This window comes from Lontra canadensis, unplaced genomic scaffold (genome assembly GCF_010015895.1).
Source record: "Lontra canadensis isolate GAN:19392208 unplaced genomic scaffold, GSC_riverotter_1.0 scaffold41, whole genome shotgun sequence".
NCBI classification, from domain to species: Eukaryota; Metazoa; Chordata; class Mammalia; order Carnivora; family Mustelidae; genus Lontra; species Lontra canadensis.
Window position 1 is genome coordinate 7,540,043 of NW_022631035.1, and position 21,518 is coordinate 7,561,560.

A 21,518-nucleotide genomic window follows, 5' to 3' on the forward strand; every position below is an offset into this window, starting at 1 on the left:
CACTCTGTCAACCTGTGGTCACTACAGAGCTTTCCTGAGCCTCAGTCTCTTTATCTGTAAAATGGAGCATCTCCGCCCATTCCATCTGCTGAGACAAGATGCCACAAACTCATGGGTGGCACGTAAAGTCACAGTTCTGGAAGCTGGAGGTACCAGATCAGGGTGTCCACGTGGTGGGCTGAAGGGGCCTCTCCTGGTCACGGACTTCTCATGTCTCTTCACTCGGAGGAAGGGGTGAGGGAGCTCTCTGGGGTCTCCTTTGGAAGGGCACCAATCCCACGCAGGAGGGCTCCACCCATGAAATTCACCTGTTGCAGCCCCGGCCCCCAGCACGAGTGCATTTGGGGATAGAGGTTTTCGGAGGTGGTCCAGCTTAAATGAAGCCATAAGGGTGGGGTCCTCAAGTGACAGGATTGATGGCCTGATAAGAAAGAAGAGGAAGGGAGAGAGAGCTCTCTTTCTCCACTCGAGGACAGTGAGAAGACCGCTGTCTGCAAGCCAGGAAGACAGCTCTCTCCAAGGACCAGATCTGCACCTTGATCTTGGACTGATCCTGGCCTTCTGCTTCTAGAATGTGAGAACGTAAATCTTGGCCGCGGAAGTCCCCTCGGTCTGTGGTCGGACAGCTGAGTCTGAGAATCTCCTGAGGGCACAGAGCATCTGGTAGTCACCAGGCCACCTTCTTTGCCGACACAGTGCACGCAGGTGGGGCCGTCATCGGCGTGGGTGGCCGCCTGTTGCTGGACAGAAGCCAGCTCCTATGGGATCCCCTGCTCTGTGGCCACTGTGACAACGAACAGTTTTTCTGAACAGCTTACCCTCTGGTAGGTTCATGAGCTACACTATGGGACCCCCGGCTAAATTAGGATTTCTGGTAAACAACAAATATGAAATATGTGTTTAGCCTAAGTATGTCCCAAATATTGCCCAGGACCCACTGACACGAAAGCACTCTTTGTCGTTTATCTGAAATTCAAATATGACAGGGCACCCTGTTTTCATTTTTGGCTCAATCCAGAAGTTCCACCCTCTGGTCTTCCTATAGAGCGCCTGGAGAGCAAAGCCCTTGACCTGCAGCGGTGGTTCTCAGAGAGGGGTTCCCAGGACCAGAGCATCAGCAAATCCTAGTTCAGAACAGAAAATCTCGGTCTCCACCCAGACCTCCAGAGCCAGAACCTCAGCGAGGGCCGGCATTCTGCGTTTTGACATTGCTGCTGGGGATTCTGATGGGAGCTATCGTTTGAGGGCCATTGACCCCGAGAAGGATGCTAATAGTAGAAAGTTCCAGCTCCTCCCCATTTTTCCCTCCCGCCCCCCAACACATCCTGTTCTGCTGCTCACTCAGGGCCTCAGACTCAGCCGCCAAGTGCAGCGGCAAATGATGTCTGGGACGGTACAAGGCGCTCTCTCCGGGATTTCTGGGGCTTCATAGGAGCCTTCGGGGAGTCTTCTGCCTGCTGAATGTTCTCTGCTTGGCCTCCGGGCTCTGTTCTACCCGCCCCACCTGTTCCCGAGCCTGCAGAGGGCTGTGAACCAGAGAATTTATTCTTCAGGCTGGATCCACCAGTCGCGGCGGGCGGGGCGGGGCCTGGTGGCTGGAGGGACACGTGTGCGGGGAGGGAAGCAGGAAGTGACTTCGGGAGTGGAGCCGGCGAGCCAGCAGCAGCGGGGCCGATGGAAGTGGAGTGGGGGCTTGAGAGGGCACCGTAGTGAGTCAGCTTTTTCTCCCTTCAGCGCCTTGGTTGGGCTGGAGGCCCGGGGTCTGGGGCCAGCAGGAGAGCGTGGGACTCGGAAGGGCAAAAGGCAGTTTGGAAGGGGGCGTCCCCCGGGGTCGAGGAGGGGGTCGGAGGAGAAGCAGGGCGGCTGCGGCAGGTGGCCGAGGAGGGGAAGGCTGCCCGGTGCCCCCTCGGACCCTGGCCAGGGTCCGCTGAAGGGTGTGGACCAGCCTTCCTTTGACAGTGGCTCACCAAATCCCCTTTGTTCAGGGCTTCCTGGTGGGCATGTGTCCCCCCTCCCCCTGTCCCCAGCCCTGGGAGCAAGGTGGCTACAGTCCGGCCCCTCTGCGCCCCCTCCTGCTCATTCTGGGGGTTCGGCACGGCCTCTAGAACTTGACTGGGAGTCTGGTGACCTTGCAGCAGGCCCGAGCTTGTGCATGGCTGACCCTTCCCTGGGTCAGTGGTCCAAGAACCACACTTTGAGCAGTGAGGTATTCGAGAACTTTCCTGCAGTCCCATGGGCCCAAACCCGAGTCCCATTGCCGGATTCCCCTCGTGGAGTCGGGGCGTGTGCGTGTGCAGTACCACTGGGTGCTGTTCCCACCTCGGCAACATCACCAACATCCTGAGGCTCTTGGAAGCAGGGCAACAGGTTGCGAGGGAGAGAACATTGAGAAATCCCATATGGGGCAGGGGTCCCTCCTGAGTGTCCGTAGCAGAATGTGTACACAGGTCGGGAGGTGTTGGCATCTTTAAAGGTGGGGAGGGCAGGGAATAATCCTCCTTCTTGCAGATTAATCAAGGTTTGTCTGTTAACATCCGGCTCACAAGGAGGTCTGAGCCCCGTTGCAGGAGCTGATTTGGAGGGGCTGTGACTGGCTCTCTTGTTCTTAAGGTGCTACTGGGTGACCTGTTGGAGAAAACTCTTCCTTCTCTTGGGACTCAGCGTCAGCCTGGCCAGTCCCTCCCTTGTAGGGCAGGAGAACTCACTTTCAAAGCTCTGGGTCTCTGTTGACCATTGCTTTCCATGGCAATGAGTGTGAGAAACCCTCATGGAACTTGAAAAAAATGCAGATTCTGATTGAGCAAGTCACGGACTGTCCAGTCAGGGGCCTGAGATCCTGCATTTCCCGAGGCGGGGTACCAGCTCAGATCACCCGTCCAGTAGTGAGAATTCAAAATAGCAAATGGAAGAAACTTCTCCCCAGAGGCATGGGCTGGCATTATTGTTGATAAATACTGTGATTCTTGGGATAGAAAGGATGTGCCTGGCCTTGCTGTGCCTTTTCCTTAAGTCTCAGGGGCTCAGGTAAATGGAGACAGGCTAGCATAGTGCTTTCCCTCCCACAGGCCCCAGGAACACCCAGAGCTCTCTTGTTGGCTGGCCCATAAACCCCACGTTGACTTTGGCCTGTTGGCAAATGGAAATGGCTTCCCTTCTTCTGTTTTCTTAGCTGTTAAAAGGCATATTCAATAGTGGGAAAAAAAAAAAGTTGTTTTTCTGTTACGACCTGTCTTGGATGGTAAGTACTAAGAGTATGATAGCTATATGCCTTTCTTTGTAAATGCTGTTTCAGGTTTTATCCACAAGCAGCTAGAAATAGAATGTTGGTATCATGATCTAGGTGTCTTGGTTTACAAACAAACACGACCACTCATGTTAGGGTGACACTTAACAAGATGAAGTATGTAGATAGGCGGGTTTTTAAAAAAATATATTATTTTTTCCTTATTTGGTATGGTCACCGTCCTGAGTTTTATTCAGACACAGTCCGAGCCCATAGAGGCTGTTTCTCTTAGAGGCTTCCTGGCTTCGGAGCTGAGCCTGGGCTCCTCTGGGCTCACCTGGGTTTGGTGAGATTCACAGCCTTACCAGGTTGGAATCCAAGCTAGGCTGGCAGGCCTCTTGGCATAAGGCCCCCCCAATCCCCGGCCCCCGGCCCCGTCCACCCTCTGCCACAGTTTCCTTGTAGGGTCAACAGAGTCAGTATCTTTAGCTCTTAAGCTGCAAGCCCAGGGTTGGCCCGAGAGTGCTGGGACCTGGCAGGGCTGAGCCCACTGGGGTTGTGTCCAGCTCCATGGGTGCTGGAAGACCAGTGGGCTGCTGAATGAGCCCTTTGAGATGAGGCCCTGAGCCTTGATGTTTGTGTACCAGAACGCAGCGCTCTTCAACAGATGGGTTTCCCTGCCCTGTAACTTTCCACAGCCAGAGTCTGATTCCCTATCATGTCAGAGCTAGAATTTAAAACATGCTAAAGCCTAGAGGAGGTTCTCTGGGCAAAACCAAGAGGAAATAGTACTTCCCTTTCTTTCCTTGGTGGGCAGTGGTGTAAGTTCCATTTCGGCAGTGGTGTGCTTAGTTGATGGGGAAATGCCACGTATGGCTCCGTCTCCTTGTCCTTGCTGAGTGTACCGTCCAGGTAAGCTGGCCCTTTTCGATACAGCAAGTATTTTTTAAATGCCAGGAAGCCCGATTTTGCAGGGGTGCCAAGTGTGAAAAGGCATCATCCCTGTTCTTCAGCTAATGCTATCAAAGATGGAGGAGGCAAGCCCAGACAAAGAAGGCCCCGCAGATGGGCAGTGGGGTGGGAGCAGAGGGGGTCTGGAAAGCATGGAGTCCATGTTGACACCAGGTGGGCGGCAGAACGTGCCCTGGGTCCACAGACTGCAGAGAAGGAAGGAGGACAGCCTTCTGGGAGGGAACCAGATGAAGAGTGGCTTGGAGCCAGAACCCTCTGGGACTTGTGGAGGGCGCCATTCAGGACTCGGCCGAGGGAGAGTACAGTACCCGCACAAGGGGTAGTTTTTGAAAAGTTGGTGGGCTAGTTGGATGACAGTTGGTGCCACTGCCCTTGGCACGTCATGGGGGAGCTGCCACAGGATCCTTCGTGGGGAGCCATTGAAGGTTTGGTCAGGACTTAGGAGGGAGAGCCTCAAGAGAAAATCCGAGTTGGTCGCCTGTATTCGGAGGAGAGTGAACCAATGCTGGACAGGCGCAGCTAGAGCAGGCAGAATGTGCTGGAAGGCTGTAATCAGACCCTCCTGAGCTCTGTTCCTCCCAGCTAAGTAATCCACATTCTGGGAGCTGCTTCTCTTTGGAACTGTGTCCCAAGGCTCTGACCTCTTCCGTGGGCTCCCCTGGCATCTCCCCAAGTACTCCTAGGTCTGTCCTTTCAGGGTTGGATGATTTCTGACCCCTGGTGGGCCTGGATGAAGAGGCTGGGCCTGAGCCCCCGTCATGGACGCCCTTGAGGGATGGCGTGGCTGAGAGGTGCATTGCACCGACCCAGACGACAGGCCCGCCCAGGTGGAGGGTGTTGGGCTCCCTAGCGTGTGGGGGCGTCCCTGCAAGAGCCTGCCGGTGGCTGACCGTCTCCTGCCCCTCTGCACACAGCCGTCTCCAGCATGCTGCAAGGCCACAGCTCTGTGCTCCAGGCGCTCCTGGGAACCTTCTTCACCTGGGGGCTGACGGCAGCCGGGGCAGCTCTCGTGTTCGTGTTCTCTAGTGGACAGGTGAGTCGCCTTGCTTCGGGTCTGAGGTTTGGGGGGGAGTTTGAGCGAGCTGGAAAACCACAACCATGGGCGGCTGGCGCACCCCTTCATGCCCCTGGCCACGCCCCCAGTTGCAGGAGGTGTTTGTTCTCTGTCCTGTCTTCTCCTCCTCTCCCTACCAGGCTAGGAGAGCAGGTGTCTGCTGCTGTTCCCCTCCTGGCGTGAAGGGACTAGGAAGGGTTGTCACGTTAGTAGGCCTCCCTTGGCCCCGGCGTAGTTTCTAGCTTCTGGCAAGTCTCCTTCAGGCCTGGCGCAGGTGCTTAGCTCGGTTGTTGTGCCGCCCTGCCCTGTGTCCTTGAGCTGGCTGGGCTGATGGCAGACCCTTGGGGGAGGAAGGGTGTCTGTTCCCCTTCTCATTTATCCCATCTTTTCATTCCCTCCCTGACCCCCTTTGGGATAGATACACATAGACTCATCTCCCAACGCCTCTACAGACTCCCTTCCCACCCCCACCCCTGCACAACTTCTACCCATCCCCCCCAGCACCCGCACTCACCCTTGTGCCTGCATGCCTCACCCCCACATACACCCCCTCACCCCCCCGCATGCCCCTATATCCTGTCCCTCCCCCTCCCCTACACTTACCTACATACCCCACACATACTATATTCCCACCCGTCCACATGCACACCCCAGCCCTCCGTATGTCCCCCACGCAGTACGTCCCATATACCCTCTCTTCCCCCACACACATATCTCAGGGGAGAGAGCCCCTGCACTCTCCCCTCATCCCCCACAATGTACGCCACGTACCCCACCCCGCTGCTCCACAACCCCCGCCGTCCCCCTCACCTGCCTGAGATTCTTTTCCTTTCTCCAACCCTGACTCCCTCGGGCCATAGGCCTCGAGCATCCGTCCATCTGTGTTTGGAGGAAGGAACTCCCTGCACCGTGCAGCGGGCAGCCTTAGAAATTGCCAGAGTGATAAGCGAGTAAGGGATTTAAGATCCATTTAAACATGCCATGAGCCGGATCTGGAAACGAAAACACAGTGACACAGTGTAGGAAGTTGGCAAGCCAGACGCTCTTGTGTTAGAGACCAGTAAGACAAGTATTTGATGTCACGTACGATCCGACGTCTCCCCACCCCCACCCCCCGCCCCACCACTCTCCTCTGTGGGAGGTCCAGAGCCTGTCAGACACAGAACCGGGGGCACACAGCCTGGATCCCCTGCTTGCTGTTGACAGGTGGTGAAGCCTTTGGAAAGCCGATCCCTGAGTGAGAAACACCCAGGAGGCAGAGAGGGGAGGGCTCCGGGTCATGTGTCCCTCTTCCTCCTTCACGACAGCCCATGCCAGGTTTTCTGGGGTCCCTTCTTTGTGCCCTTCTAGGGCAGAGCAGCCCATAGTTTTATCTTCCCCCCGTTATTTTCACCAAGGCGAGGCCTGAGCCGCCCTGGACTGGGCTGCCCTTGGAGGGCTGGGGGAAACCGCAGCACCGCGGGGGGTGTGTGGGGCCCCGGCCAGTGCTGGGGGGGCTCTTCCGGAGGTAAGAGGTGCCTTCCCTTCTTCACAGAGGTTCTCCCATCCCCTTTGGAGCCTCAGAGCCCCTAATTTGTCTTGTGTTAGTGTAGCCACCGAGATCAGGAGAAGTTGCTGAAAACTTCTGCGTGCAGGTGTTCCCAAGACCACCACCACGTTCGGTGGCTCCCTAGAAGGGTCCATGCCCCTCAGCTTGTCGTTGTACTCGTGGCTAAGATTTAACATTGGAAGGATGTGAAGTTGCCAAAGCAGGAGAAAGAGACAGGCGGGGTCTGGGGAAATCTGTGCACAGGCTTCCGATGCCCCCTCCCTCCTGCGAGGGGCTCCTGCCATCTCCTTCCCCCAGCAGCAAAACTGCAGCAGCACGTGCAGGATGTGTCCACCCAGGGCACCTTCGAGAGCCTCAGTCTCCAAGAATTCTGTAGGCTGGGGTGGGCCACGTTAACCCTTTCTGCACAGGAATTGGGCGTGAGGCTTGCCGCTGGGAGACAGGAGGCCCGAGACAGGAGCCCACAGAGATGTGCTCTGACGCCCTAAGGAGACCTCTGCTTTCATTCGGCTAACAGGGGGGCTGCCGCAAGGACCCCGTGGGCTAGTAGACATGTGCACTCTGCCCACCGCTGCTGTTCTCCAAAGTAGCTTCACTCAAAATTGGTTTTTAATTGTAGGAAGCATGTAAAGAATGGAAAAGCTTAAAGAAAAAATACAAAAATTTCTTTTTGAATTTATTTTTATGTATTGTCTATTAGTTTCTGAGGTAGAGTTTAGGGATTCCTCAGTGGCACAGAACACCCAGGGCTTGTTACATCCTGTACTCTCCTTCATGCCCATCACCTGGTTACCCCACCCGCTGTGGAGCTCCCCTCTGGCAGCCCTCAGCCTGTGCCCTGGAGTTAGGAGTCTAGGTTTGCCTCCCTCTCAATTTTCATCTTATTTAATTTTTTCCATCCCTTTGCATCCCTTCCCCTATGTTCATGTTTTGTTTCTTAAATTCCACATATGGGTGAAATCATTTGTCTTTCTATGACTGACTTATTTCACTTAGCATTTTACCCTTTAGTTCCACTCATGTTGTTGCAAATGGCAAGATTTCATTCTTTTTGATGGCTGAGTAATATTCCATAGTGTTTATAACTATAATGACACACACACACACACACACACACACACACACACACCCCTCCCACCCCACATCTTCTTTATTCCTTCATCTGTCAGTGGACATCTGGGCTCTTTCCATAGTTTGGCTATTGTGGACATTGCTGCTATAAACAATAAACAGTAAAAAAAAGTTTCTGATTCCACTTCCCAGAAAAAAAACCCAAAAAAACCTGAACCTTTTTTGTTCAGATTTGTTCAGTTATATTTGAGTATATTCAAATTTATGTCTGTTTCTTTACATGATAGGGATCAAATTGTATATAATGTTTTATAACCAGTTTTCCTCACTTGATATCATTTTAAGCATTCGTCCTACACCACTAAATGGCTTTTTGATGCCTTCGATTATTTTGATCACTTGGGTTACTTACCTGTCTGTGTCATATTCTGTCATAAGGCTCCAGTGTCATTTAGCCATTCCTTGACTGTTGGACAATTAGGTTATGTCCTTTTTTCTTGATTTTTTTAAAGAAATACCTTTATGATGAACATAAACCGTTGAGCACGTATCTGATGAATTTCTTGAAATAAATGTCTAAAAGTGGAATAAAGGTTTTAGTGACATTTAAGAAAGTATAATTTTTCTCCTTTCAGGATCCAGATGAATGAATGCTGGTAGAATAATGTTCCCTGGCGTCTTTATTAGATCTGTCTGGTTTCATTAAATAATTGGGTCGGGCCAACTTTGCTTCTGTCATGGCGTGCCTAGAGAAGAATGTCGTTTGTACGGCTGCCTGGCATCAGACCCTTCCATCCACCCCGCGGCCACTCAGAGGTGGAATAAGGCTGAGCCATTGGTCCTCGCTACCCAGCTTCATTGGGAGGCTCAAAGAGTGGAGCCTTCAACTGCCCAGCCTGCCTGTAACGTGTCTACGTGGCTATAGATGATACCCCTTCGACTATTAAGTTAAATGTTTTTAAATTGAGATATAAAATGCATCTAGAAAAGTGCATATTTCACAGCTTGGCGATTGTTCCCAGCTTCCTGTGAAACTAGTACTCAGTTCAAGAACTGGAACAGTAGCGGCCCGCCACAGCAGCCTGTCAGGCTCCTTTCCAGTCCCTACCCCCCAACTCTACCTTCCACTGCAGAGATCAGTTTTCTGTGTGTTTCTACATCGTATAAATGGAGTAGTCATACGGCGTATGGGCTCTTCTGTGTCTGGCTGGTTCCACTCTGTTTAGTTTCCGGTTTGCCCTTGCCTCTGCTTGTTGATGGACCTCATTCATACCTCGCGCGTGTTCTCCTTGCCGTGTGGCATTCTGTCGTATGACCATGTCCTCGCTGATGGATCCATTCTCCTGTTGGTGGGCATCTGGGTGGTTTCTAGTTTTGGCTCTCCCAAGTACTGCTTGCCGAGAGCTTTTTTGTGCATGTGCTTAGTGAATCCAAGTGTGCATTGCTGTCAGGTGGTGATTCCAGTGCTCAGGAGTGGCCCTGCTGGGTCAGAGGGACACATAGGTTCCCTGCTAGTGGTTGCTGCCGGTTCGTTTTCCAACATGGCTGTGCCATTTTGGGCCCCCAGCTGCAGCATGGGAGAGTTCGGGTTGGCCCGCAGGGTCCCCATGAGCACTTGTCAATTTCCATCTTCCAGGCCAGCTAATTGGCTAAAGGTTTAGAGTTATGATTCACGGGAGAGCCAGATCAGAGGCAACATATGGGCCAGTGGAAGCCAAGCGTCTCTGAAAAAACACTCTGATGGGCTGTGGGTTGGATGGAAGATTCAAACAATTTTTTTCTCCCCTTGGTTCTTGGCCCATGTTAATAAAGGCTGTGATCCAGGCCTGCAGACAGGTTGGCAACTCAGGCCTGGGCCCGTCTTTATTCATGTAGCTCTCTGAGGTCTTATGGTTTCCTTTTATCCCCAGAAACATCCCTTAGAATCTGAAACATCTTGTTTATATTTTCAGAGGCGGATCTTGGATGGAAGTCTTGGCTTTGCCGCAGGGGTAAGTAACATGTGGTGGGAGCGATGTAAACAGAGACGTGTTCATTCTGACATTTCTCTGCCAAGGGGGTTTTTCTAGGCTCTCCCCGTGTGACCTAGATGCATCTCTATGGTCTCCAGGCCCCTTCTTATCTCTGCCCCTGCTTACTGGCCGGCTTATTGAATGCCCCTGCCTCTGAGACCATACGGGAGGCTTGCGTGCTTGTTAGGCAGCTGTCTCAGGATCTGTGAAATAAGATGGTATTCAAGAAGGGCCTTATTAGGTTCTCCTAGGTGCTAATTAAATATTCTTTCTTTCTCTTCCCCTGAACAATCCTTTTGTTACTGACCTCTCCAAACATGTAAAAAAAGGTGGAGAGAGTCCCCTGTAGCCATCATTCAGCTTCAGTCATTACTGACTTGCTAATCTCATTTCTTCTGACTTTCCCCCAACCTTCTTGAAAGGTTGGAATATTCTGTAAAAGCAAATCCAAGACATCATATAATTTCACCTGTAAATTTAATCCACATCTCCAACTGAATGACTTTACTTTTTTTTTTTAACAACATAATCCTCTTGTCATACTTGTCCAAATTAGCAATTCCTCGTTGTAACCTAATACCCAGTCCATGTTCAGATCTCCTCCATTTTTTTTCAAAGGGGTCATCGAAAATTGTTTTGTTAGAATTGGCATCCGAACAAGATTTTTGCATTGAGTTTTTTGTTATATCTTTTCAGTGTCTTTTATTCTTGAACAATCCCATTTTTTTCCCCACTCCCATAATTTGTTGGAGAAAATGAGTCATTTACACCCAAAGAGTATTCTACATTGTGAATTTGGCTGATAGCTCCCTTGGTGGGGGCTGTCTGTCTGGTTCCCTAGCCCCCCGATCTCCTGTGAGCTGGGCGTTAGACCCTGGGGTATGGTGACTGCAGAGCCCGTTTTCCAGGCATGAATGTGTCCCGGTGATACCACGTGTTCCAAGTGTGTCTGTCCCACTGGAAGTCATGTAATATGTAGTTTTCTCTTTCAGTTGATTAGGATTTGGTTCCCTTGCCCTGTTTGTACAGTCCGGGAGATCTGGGGTCTCCTGGAGGTCACCTAAATCAGCAGCCATTGGATCGGAGTCCATGTACCTTCCAGAGAACACAGAGGCCTTCTGGATGGAAATCCATTTCCAGGCTCTCGGTGTCCATAGGCCGTCTTCCCTAAAACTGTTCTGCCTGAGGATACCCTGGGGGCTGGTTCCCCTTTCCTGCATTCCCTTATATGTTTGCCCTCCCCTGCTTTACAAAAGAAAGACACACTCTTCCCTTATTACCTTGTCTCTGGGGGGCAAAATCTCCACGTGTAAGGGGGACCCTTGAAATGTTGGTGCTGGTGTAGAACAAGTGAGGCCTCGCATCTCTGATCCTGGGCATAAATCCTCTGGTGGTGCAGGCACTGTCTGGTCCTTTGGCTGTGGCTCTAATCCAGTTGTTAGCAGAGAGATCCTTAAAAGTAGTTTTCCACGATGGCCCACTCTGGGATTGGGGCCTGTAATTTGGGTAAAATTTGGAGAACAAAATGACAGTATTGTAACAAAGCATCTATTTTTTCCCCATCCTCTTCTTTCTGTGAACACATTTTCTTTTTGCTTACGTTTAAAAAAGAAAAAGAAGAAGGAAAAGAAAAATAGAAATAAAGTTGATTCCCAGCTCTGTCAGATTCTAGTGATGACCACTTAATATTTGTCCGTGGAAACACAGATGAATTGAAAAAAACAAGGAGAAGGCCCCATCCATGAAAATATGCATTTCTAAGAATATTTTACTTTTTAATGCTTAATAATTATAAAACAGTGTATTATATTTTTGTGGTTAGCAATCTGTTCTGTACCACTTATCATTGTAATGGTAACTCAATCCAGGAAATTGTTGCTTAAGCAGTTAGAGCCCTAGGCTCACATGGATTTTCCTAAAAATTAAATTATATTGCAAAGAAGTAGGATAAAGAAATCAATAATAGACTTTCTAGCATAAAATATAAGTTGCTTTAGGAGGAAATTCTGTGGGGAAATGGAATTTAAACATAAGTCTAGGAGAAAAAGGAGTGATGGAAGTCTTTGGACTTTTGAAGAAGGGCTTGCTTGTGCATTTTTGTGTGTTTAGAACACAGCCTGTGAACAGAACGGTATGTAACACAGGAACGTACAGCTTCGTTTATACCGATTTTTCAGTGTATAATGGTGGGAACCAAACCCTCTGCCATTTAGATCCCAGCGGATACATTTAATTGACCGATCAAACAGTTTCATTTAAAGAAATCAGTATTTATAGGCCAGAATTACATCTTTTGCAACTCTTTAAACTCAGGATGAAAATATTTTTAAAATGTCATTTTTAAAAGGAGTGAGGGGGTACCTAGTCTTTAAAAATTCTTAGAGAGGTTACATACATACAGAGTTTGAACAACAACTCTGTTCTGTGCTGTCTTTCTGCTTTTGACTAAGCATTTGTGTCTCCTGTTCTAGTTTGATCCTTTTCTTTCTTTCTTTCTTTCTTTCTTTCTTTCTTTCTTTCTTTTTATTTTTAAATATTTTATTTATTTATTTACAGACAGAGAGATCACAAGTAGGCAGAGAGGCAGGCAGAGAGAGAGGGGGAAGCAGGCTTCCCACTGAGCAGAGAGCCCGATATGGAGCTCAATTCCAGGACCCTGAGATCATGACCTGAGCAGAAGGCAGAGGCTTTAACCCGTTGAGCCACCCAGGCGCCCTCTTTTTTTTTTTTTTTTTAATAAGATTTTATGTATTTATTTGAGATAGAGCAAGAGAGAGAGAGCAAGAGAGCACAAGCAGGGTGAGCGGCCGGCGGAGGGAGAACCGGGATTATGACCTGAGTCGAATGCAGATGCCCAACCGACTGAGCCACCCAGGCGCCCCTCTACTTAGTTCTTTGAGGACAAAAGCCACTGTAAGATTTGCCTAGCAAAACCCCAAAACCGAACTGAAAGAAGAAGCAAACAAGCAAAAGCAGAGGACAGTAGTCTTTGGGACATGTCAGAATGACTTCGGGAGCATGAAACAGAGACATTTAAGATGAAATCATCAGGCCAATGTATTGTGGTCATTTAAGTATGAGGATCCAAAACAAAATAGTTTTACTTCTGATTTTTAATGTAGTTGGTTAAAAAAAAAGAGATTCTAAAAATTACCCATGTGTGTGTGCGCTGCTGCTGCTTCTCCTTCTTAAGAAAATAGCATTTACTTTTCTGAAATTGACCTTGAGCTAGTTCCATAAGAGGAGCTCCTGGAGGGTCATCAGATACATGGAGCAGAGTAAAAGCATGATGTGGGAGACAATTGAGGCTCAAACACAGGAAACTTCAGTGGCTTTGGTGACGAGTAGTGAGTTCTCATAAATGCTTCCCCCAACTAGGGAAAAGGCAGTAGAGCCTCTCAGAGCCCTGGGGGCCTGAGCCGTAATCGTGGAATAATTTATAGTGAATATAGCTAACAAGCTAGGACAGTAGTTCTCTACTGGGAGGTGGTTTTACCCCCTCGGGGACATTTGGCATGTTTGGTTGTCAAAACTGATATCTAATGGCTAAGGCCCAGGATGGCGCCCACCGCAAAGAACTTTCTGGACCAAAGTGTTGGTGGTGCCATGAAGTCCCGGTCTACAGCATTTTGCTGTATCGTCTCTAGTCACAGAGTGGAATGTGTAAAAATACAGATGTACTTAAAGTTAGAAGGAGAAGGTCATCCTGCCTCTCCCCTCCTTGCTTCCCAGAGGTCACCACTGTTAGCCCTGAGGAGATCCTTGGAGGACTTTTATCACGCACATACACAGTACCTGGATAAACGTACCGTAGTGCTCGGTATCCTTCAACACAGCTCCGGGATGCTTTGAATAAATACCTTGAAAGGGGAAAACTAGCGGGGCGCCTGGGTGGCTCAGTCGGTAAGCGTCTGACTTCTGCTCAGTTCCTGGGATCGAGCGAGCCCTGCATCGGGCTCCCTGCTAAGCTGGAACTCTGCTTCTCCCTCTCTGTCTCTCCCTCCCTGTGCTTGTGCGTGCTCTCTTTTTCTCTAACAAGTAAATAAAATCTTAAAAAAAAAAAAAAAGGGAAAACTAACTATCAGCCAGTTGCCTGGGATCCATCGTACCTGGCGCTGATGGTCCACGTTTTCACGGGCAGCTGTGTATACATTTATGTCAGTGTCGTGTGTCGCTGAAATACGTCTCTGCTGTAATCCTGGAGGGAGGCATCTTTACCATATATAATCGTGTGCCGAGAAAGGAGAGTCCTAAGACGAAGGACATGGCATTTTAAACGTGCTTAGCGGGATATTTCACAGGTGGTTTTTTTCTTGTTAGCAGGGCCTTGGAAGCATTAATCACTTCTCCTTAAATGACTCTTCTTAGATTCCATTTGGATTTTTTTTTTCTTTTCCTCCTGACTCCTTAAATTAGTCTTGAAGTCTTTAATAATCATTGTCTTGTTCTTCTCGGTACCCATGTCTGCCCTTGATTTTTGCCTGAGGTGTGAACTTCATGGGGAGAAATGTTGCCACTGGAGGGGAGAAAAAAAAGGCAGAAAATGAAACCTAGAGTCTTACAGCATTAAACAGGAGAAGATTTTAGGCGGTTATAATAGCTAATATTTATCGCACCTTTACTTTTTACAAGGTGCTCTACTGAGCACTTTTCGAAGACCATCTAATTGAATTTTTGTAATGGCTGTGTAAGGCACAGAGCAGCATCGTTATTTACCCCACTTTACAGAGCAGGGGTCAGGCACAGGGAGTGTAAATAAATCATTCTGATCCCAAGATAAGCTCAGTCCAGATTTGAACACACAGTCTGACTCTAGGGCTTCCCCTTGTAAACCACAGTGCCTCCCAGCTGAGGTCCAGTCCAGTTGCCTCCATACCAGCAGGAAACAAATCCAGAGAGAGTAAATGACTTATCCAGAATCAAAAATTGCTAGACAGGGGCAGAGTGAGGCCTGAACCCACATGAGAAGTCAGGGGCTGCCAGCTTTGAGCTGTGCGACCTGGGGCAAGCTCCTTAGTTTTCCTGGAGCTCAGCTGACTGCTGAGAACTGACATTGGCCTTGATGGTTTGTGGAGGGCTCTTGGTCTTACACGGTGGAAGGGGCAGGTTCCAGCTCTTGTTAGCATGTGTCCTTTGCTTTTAAGGTGTGGTTAGTTTTGGTTCACCTACTCAACCTGTTTTGTGGCAAATTTAACCATGCCATTGAATATCTTTTTATCTGAGTCACTGTCCCAAAAGATAAATGTTTAGATGAATTTGAAGAGGTCAGGACATCCAGGGTCACCATTTTAATTTTCTTTGCTCTGGTTTTGATGTCTCTTTTTGGCGAGGCTTGTATTAACTAGAAATCAGTGTACGTTCTCTCTCAAGGAAGAAACTCTTGTGTGGCATAAATAGGACCAGAAACCCGCAGAAGAGAGAGACAGACTACCAATCAAGAAGCTTACTTGTGGGCACAAAGAGGCAATTTCATATCTATTATTTAATCCCGTAGGGAGCCGGGTTCTTACGAAAGACCTGATCTTCTTAAGGAGATTTTGGCTGAGTCTGTTTTTGTGCAGCACATGGTGAATAATATTTTCTCCAAATAACTGGCTCCCTGTTGGAAGTTAATGACGCTCTTCAGTGATGGCCTTGGAGTCTGGAGAGATGCCGGTGACCAGCTGTTCTCCATTTCCGTGGAGAAATGGATATGCAGAATGGACCCACGTTGTAGCGTGAGGGATTCTGGGAGGAGATTTCAGGTGGATTCACTGGAAAGGTTTATTGTAGAGTAAACAAACAGTAGAGAGAGAAGAGCCGGGTGTGGGGAACAGCCGTTGAAGGAGGTCTTCAGAAATCCTAGCTTTCATGTTCCTGGCCCCACAGATCCTGGACTGGTGCCATCATTGCTTGATACCTTTTCTCTGTCTTCCTGCCTGAGAGGTAGGGATGCCTGATATGTCCTAATGGAGATGTTTTTCAGTGTGAGATCTTTTGGACAACATTGGAACGGGCTGGGCCCCCGCCAGTGTAACGCGAGATGGCGTTCAGAGGATCATGCAGATGGGCTCCAAGGGGCTCCTACCAGGAGTGTTGCTGTCTGTTTCTCTGAGCCATGACTTTCCTCTTTATGAGTCTGAGAGGAATGGAGGGCCCCAGGATGACCCATTGGCGATGTCAACCATGCCTGGACCTAGAGCAGGCTCTGTCCCAGCATAACTGATTGGACCTGGGAAGTATCAAGGCCATTGTCCAAAGTGGAGCTCCTCTCTTAAATGTGCTTTTTTGGGGGGAACTGAGGAGCGCCAGGGCCTCCTCGATCCAGTTCTCTGCAGGTTGTCTAGTTTTGCACGGAGATGCCATGACTGGGGAGATGATGCTGGTTTGTTTGAGGGCTAAGGTTGCTTTTGAGGTTGGGCCAAGAAGTGAGGAGAAATACAGGGTTGGTTTGACTGGAGTGGGAGCTACTTGGCCTGGGGTCTCACTTGACCAGCTACACGTAGCACGGTGTGTGGAGAAAACATGGGGAAGGCTCTTCTCCAACCAGGACTCTTCCCAGCCTCCCTCCAGGTTCTTGGCATGGTGGGTAAGGGCATCTGCCATTTTGCCACCCCAGATTCTTGCATAGCGACGCTGCTAGACATGGGTGCTCATGCTCATGTTCAAGGGGTTGGGGCCCTGAAGGTTTGTATGACAGAGCATTTTATTATTTTTATTATTATTATTATTATTTTTTAGGGAGGGAGGCAGGTAGGAAGCAGCAGAGGGAGAGGGAGAGAGAATCTTAAGCAGTCTCCGTGCCCAGTGTGGAGCCTGATGCAGGGCTCGATCTCATGACCCTGAGATTATGACCTGAGCCTAAATCAAGAGTCGGACGCTTCACTGAATGAGCCTCCCAGGTGTTCTGCAAAACATTCTGTTTTTAAAGGACTCGGATGGCTAGTTTACAATGGGAAAACTTATGTGTCTCTGCTGAGAGTTTGTTTTTTTTTAAGATTTTATTTATTTATTTGACAGAGAGATCACAAGTAGGCAAGATGCAGGCAGAGAGAGAGGGATAGAAGGCTCCTGCTGAGCAGAGAGCCCGATGAGGGGCTCAATCCCAGAATCCTGAGATCATGACCTGAGCCAAAGGCAGAGTCTTAACCCACTCAACCACCCAGGCACTCTTCCGCTGAGTGTTTTTAAACCTTGCCATGCACGGGCAGGAGATGCTGGATATACCCCGGCGGACAGGACTGACTTATGACTTGGTGCTCCTGGACCCCAAACAGAAGTGGTTCTTCTGGGCACAAGGGCAATATGGTGGCAGCTCTGTCCCCGGGCCCTCCCCTTTTCTGGTGCAACATATGCCCACAGGATGAGGGCCTTCCTTCCCATCACCTCTTGACCTTGACTTGACATTGGGAGGAAAGCCAAGTTCTGCTGCAGAAAGAGGGGTGGCCAGGTGAGGGAGGAAGAGAGGAGAAAGGGGAGAAAAGCACTCAGGAAGGACACGGACCATCACTGTTATAAGTATTGTGCTTTTTCTTTTCAATTTCATGCTTCAGATTTCCAACGTCATTATAAATAGTGTGGGGGAGGCAATGATATACATTGCCTTCTGCTACCGTGATAGAAAGTAACAGCACAGCGTTTGGGTGAAGGAGTGTATTGTCTCCTCTGCTAAGGAGCTGGCCTGAGGCCTGTCCAGAGGCCCCTGAATGGTTGCTTGGATTCCCCAGCTTCCCCGCCTTCCCCTGTGCATCCTCAGGTGCCCCTCTCTTGGCCTGGGAACTCCTGTGTCCCGCTTGTCCCCTCTGCCCTTCCTTGCAGACCTGGGTCTACTCTGCAGCTCTGGCCCAGCCTTCTCCTTGGGGAATACCTGTTCCCCTTTGTCTGGGGCAACCTTCCCTCTTCCCATGAAGGGGGAAGTGAGAGTGTATGTAAATGAGCAGATTAAAAAGGGCTTTGAGGGGGCCTCTGGGTGGCTTGGTGGGTTAAGCCTCTGCCTTCATCTCAGGTCATGATCCCAGGGTCCTGGGATCGAGCCCTGCATCGGGCTCTCTGCTCGGCAGGGAGCCTGCTTCCTCCTCTCTTTCTCTGCCTGCCTCTCTGCTTACTTGTGATCTGTCAAATAAATAAATAAAATCTTTAAAATAAAGGGGGGGGCTTTGAGATTTAGTGTCAGAAGTCAGATGTGAGGGCCCCAAAGAGTCAGTGCTCCCTGTAGGAGCAGGTAAATGTATAATAGGTATTCCTTCAAAATGATTTCTCACTTTCCCTTTCCTTCCTTCCTTCCCTCCCTCCCTCCCTACCCCCCCTTCTGTCCGTCCTTCCTTCCTCCCTTCCATGTTGATAGAGGATCTCTTATGTTCCAGGCACTGGCCAAGTGCTGAGGGTCTGAAGGAGTGCTGGGAGACGGTGTGTGTCTTTAAGGAAGTTAATGATCCGGTGGAGAGGTGGGCGCGCTGCCTGTTTTTCTAAGTAGAGATTTATTGGAACCCAGGCATGCTTGTTTATTCACATTGTCTATGGTGGCTCGTGCATTGTAACGGCAGAGTGAGGAACCACAACAGGGCTATATTGCCTGCAAGGCCTACAGTATTTACTATGTGTCCCTTTACAGAAGTTTGCTGACCCCCGGTTTAGTGTTGATCATGGGGTTTTCTGAGGCCTGGTTGCAGCGCCAGCAGCCCGAGCAGGTGTCCACAGCTTTGTGCCGTGCAAGGCCCGGGCTGGTGATCTCAGAACATTCCCGGAATGTCTGGTGTTCCTGAGCAGGTGATTTCCTGGGGGAGCTGGGTTTTGTCGGGGGGTGGGGGTGGGGGTGGGGCGGGGGGGTGTCCTCCCCAAGGGGGTCTGGCCTTGGCTCTTGAAATCGATGCCACTGTTGCTCCTTCGCTGGGGTGGGCCTTTGAAGAATCTTCAGGGGGCGGCTGTGCAAGGAAGCGCGGGGAATTATGTGGGCCCATCTCCTTGTCACATAAGGCACACTGTGTCAAGACAGATGGCCAAGGACAAAAGTGTGCAATTTGAGATTATGAGCTAAAACGAGGTTTCCCAGCTCCAGTCAGCCTCAGGCTGGCAACTATCCTCAGCATCCGTGGTCTAGCAGAGTGAGCTAACTTGGCCTCACGTGCTGGGCAGTTCAGTTCCAAGGAGCTCTCGCTTTGGCTTTGGAGAAACTCCCTTCGTTCTGATGCAGTGGCTCCCCTCGGGCAGCATGATAGAAGCTTCTGGAAAAATTTTAAAAGCCCCAGTGCCCCAGACACGCCCTGGACGAATAATATATCCAAATCTCTAGGGCTGGGCTGAGGCTTCAGTGGTTTCTCGAGCTTATTGGGGATTGCTTGTGCAGCCTGCCCCAAGGGGCCCCGTTCTAATGGGGACCACTGTGAAATGGAGGGTGCGCTGGTGTCTGCAAGCAGCAGACCCCCTTTAGAAGTTCCAAGTAGCTAAGAGTCCAGCGGAGCCCATGCGTGGGGCTCGGGCTCTGGTTAGAGGGGGCACTGGATGTGGAGGATGGGAGACTTGGAACCCAGATTGGGGAGTCCGGCGGGGAGGCTGCTTCCTCTGGTCCCCAGCTGCAGATCTGTCTGCCACGGGCTGCTGTGGTGGTCCAGCCCGTGCTTGGCTGCCGTCTCGGCTGCCAAGGCTGGTTGATTTTGTTACCATCCTGGGTTGGGAGGGGACAGGTGTCCTCAGAGCGACATTTCCCAGTAGGTCGGGTGACACTGCCAGCTGCCAGCTGGGAACTTGGGCTCTTCCTCCAGGCTCCTTGGCACGTGCAGAAGAGAGGTGCAGGGCTTGGAGAACTTGAGCATGACGCACAGTCCTCATTAGATCACACGCTGTGTCTGAAAAATCTCGGTACTGGCTGGGCCTTCTGGGAGTCCGCTCAGGCAACCCTGTGCCATCAGACAGGGCAATGTTTCACCAAATGCAGACAGCTGGTGGGAGTGTAGCTTGTTCCCCAAGACTTTTATGAAGCAAGTTCCACTTTTTTTTTTTTTTTCGGTAACCTAATTGAGTGTGAGGCTAGCTTGTTAGAAACTTATCCGACCTAAATGTCTCCTGCTGCAATTTAAATAAGAGAAAGTCACCGACATCATTTTTCATAGACATCCTAGTACAAATCATATTACAAAGCATTTGCTGAGGGTCAGCTCTTTTGCAAGATACTCCGAGTACAAGGGATCAAAGTTAATATTGGTTAAGTCTTGTCCTTTAGCCTCTGCCTGCCAAGACCAAATCCCGACACATGTTACTAACACAAATGCTTTGTAGAAAGCCTGCCATGGGATGGCTCATGATTGCTTTTTGGGGGGGCTTGCTTGCAAGAAGGGAGAAGAGCCGGTCATCAGAGCGTTGAGAAGGGCCTGTGCAGTTTTAGAGATGGCCCAGGCACGTGTTCTGTTTGCAGAATAACCATTAATTTTCTTCCTTCCTTGGGGAGTGGCTGCTTGGAAGGGGGGAGCAGGGAGAGGATTGTCTTCAGGCCAATCCGTCCACCAGTTAGCAAGCGGCTACTGTATGGAAGACATTGTGGGGATATGTAAAGTAGCACGATGCAGTCCCTCCCCTCGAGGGGGGCGGTTGGCTGGGTTCCTGTCACTGTGAGAAGGGACAGCATGTGGTTGTGCGAAGGTCACGTGCACAAGGTGATGGGAAGCCTAGGGCAGGGAGCTTACTTCTAGTTGGGGAATTAGGGAGGACTTCTTCAGGGATGAAACTCAGGTTGAAAAAAATAGGCAGAGCTTGGGGATGGGAACAGAGCAGGGGAATGAAATGAATTCTGGGCAGAAAGAACAGCATATTGAAAGCACAGCCGTGGAAAACATAGGACTGTTGAAGGCATGGCGATTGCTTTGGTTGGAAGGTGATGGCTGGAAGGGAGGTTGGGGCTGCATGGAAGGGAGTCTGTGCTCTGTTCTCTATTTTTTTTTTTTTTAATTAAGATTTTATTTATTTACCTGAGAGAGAGAGCACAATCAGGGGAAGCAGCAGAGGGCGAGGGAGAAGCAGACTCTCCACTGAGCAGGGGGCCTGACATGGGGTTCCATTCAAGGACTGCTGGGATCATGAGTGGAGCCAAAGGCAAATGCTCTACCAATTCAGGTGCCCCTGAGCTCTGTTGTCTCGATTGATGGGGAGACCCTAGAGGTTTTTGAGAGGGTGAGGGGACCAGAGTTGTACTTTCAGGAAGTACATTCTGATGGTAGCAGAGAACACAGCCGCAGGGCGTGTGCAGGGAGAGGCCATTGTGGAGAGGCAGATACGAGGCAGATCGGAGGCTCTCACATTACTTTAGGTGATGCCTGGACGGACCCCTTAGCACCTTCAGTCAGACAGAGGCAGGGAAGTTAGGGAGGAAGAGAGCAAAGGCTAGTTCCACCGGAAAACTGAGAGGACCCGGCAGCCCTCTGATTGCACGGGCAGCCAGAGAGGTTCAAGCCTATCACAGCTACTGTACTCCCGGGGCTTCTTCCCCTGGGGCTGTTGGAGAGTTTGCTGTCACCTTCTGGCTTACGGATTGAGTGAGGGGATCTCTGCCAGAAACAGGGAACCAGAGTTTACATTGGGCCTTTCTCATTTGAGTGGGTTTGTACCTTGGAATCTGTGTGGCAGGGTGGTCTCCATGGCAACCAGACACCTACAGCTAGTCATACTGAT

At 50.1% G+C, this 21,518-nt stretch overlaps 1 protein-coding gene across 6 annotated transcripts in view; it reads left to right on the plus strand.

Annotated features, from left to right (window-relative positions):
• The first annotated feature begins 1,613 nt into the window (after nt 1–1,613).
• Nucleotides 1,614–21,518, plus strand: part of SLC39A11 (solute carrier family 39 member 11) — a 316,395-nt gene continuing 296,490 nt past the window's right edge. For 4 of the 6 annotated variants that reach the window (XM_032870729.1, XM_032870733.1, XM_032870732.1 and 1 more), the window contains exons 1-3: nt 1,614–1,709; nt 5,110–5,228; nt 9,822–9,860. In XM_032870729.1, coding sequence (XP_032726620.1) covers nt 5,121–5,228; nt 9,822–9,860 — 147 coding nt within the window. In that variant the 5' untranslated portion in view covers nt 1,614–1,709; nt 5,110–5,120. Of the gene's footprint in view, nt 1,710–3,200; nt 3,239–4,114; nt 4,136–5,109; nt 5,229–9,821; nt 9,861–21,518 lie in introns of those variants that run through there. The other 2 variants (XM_032870730.1, XM_032870731.1) reach the window with 2 other exon arrangements.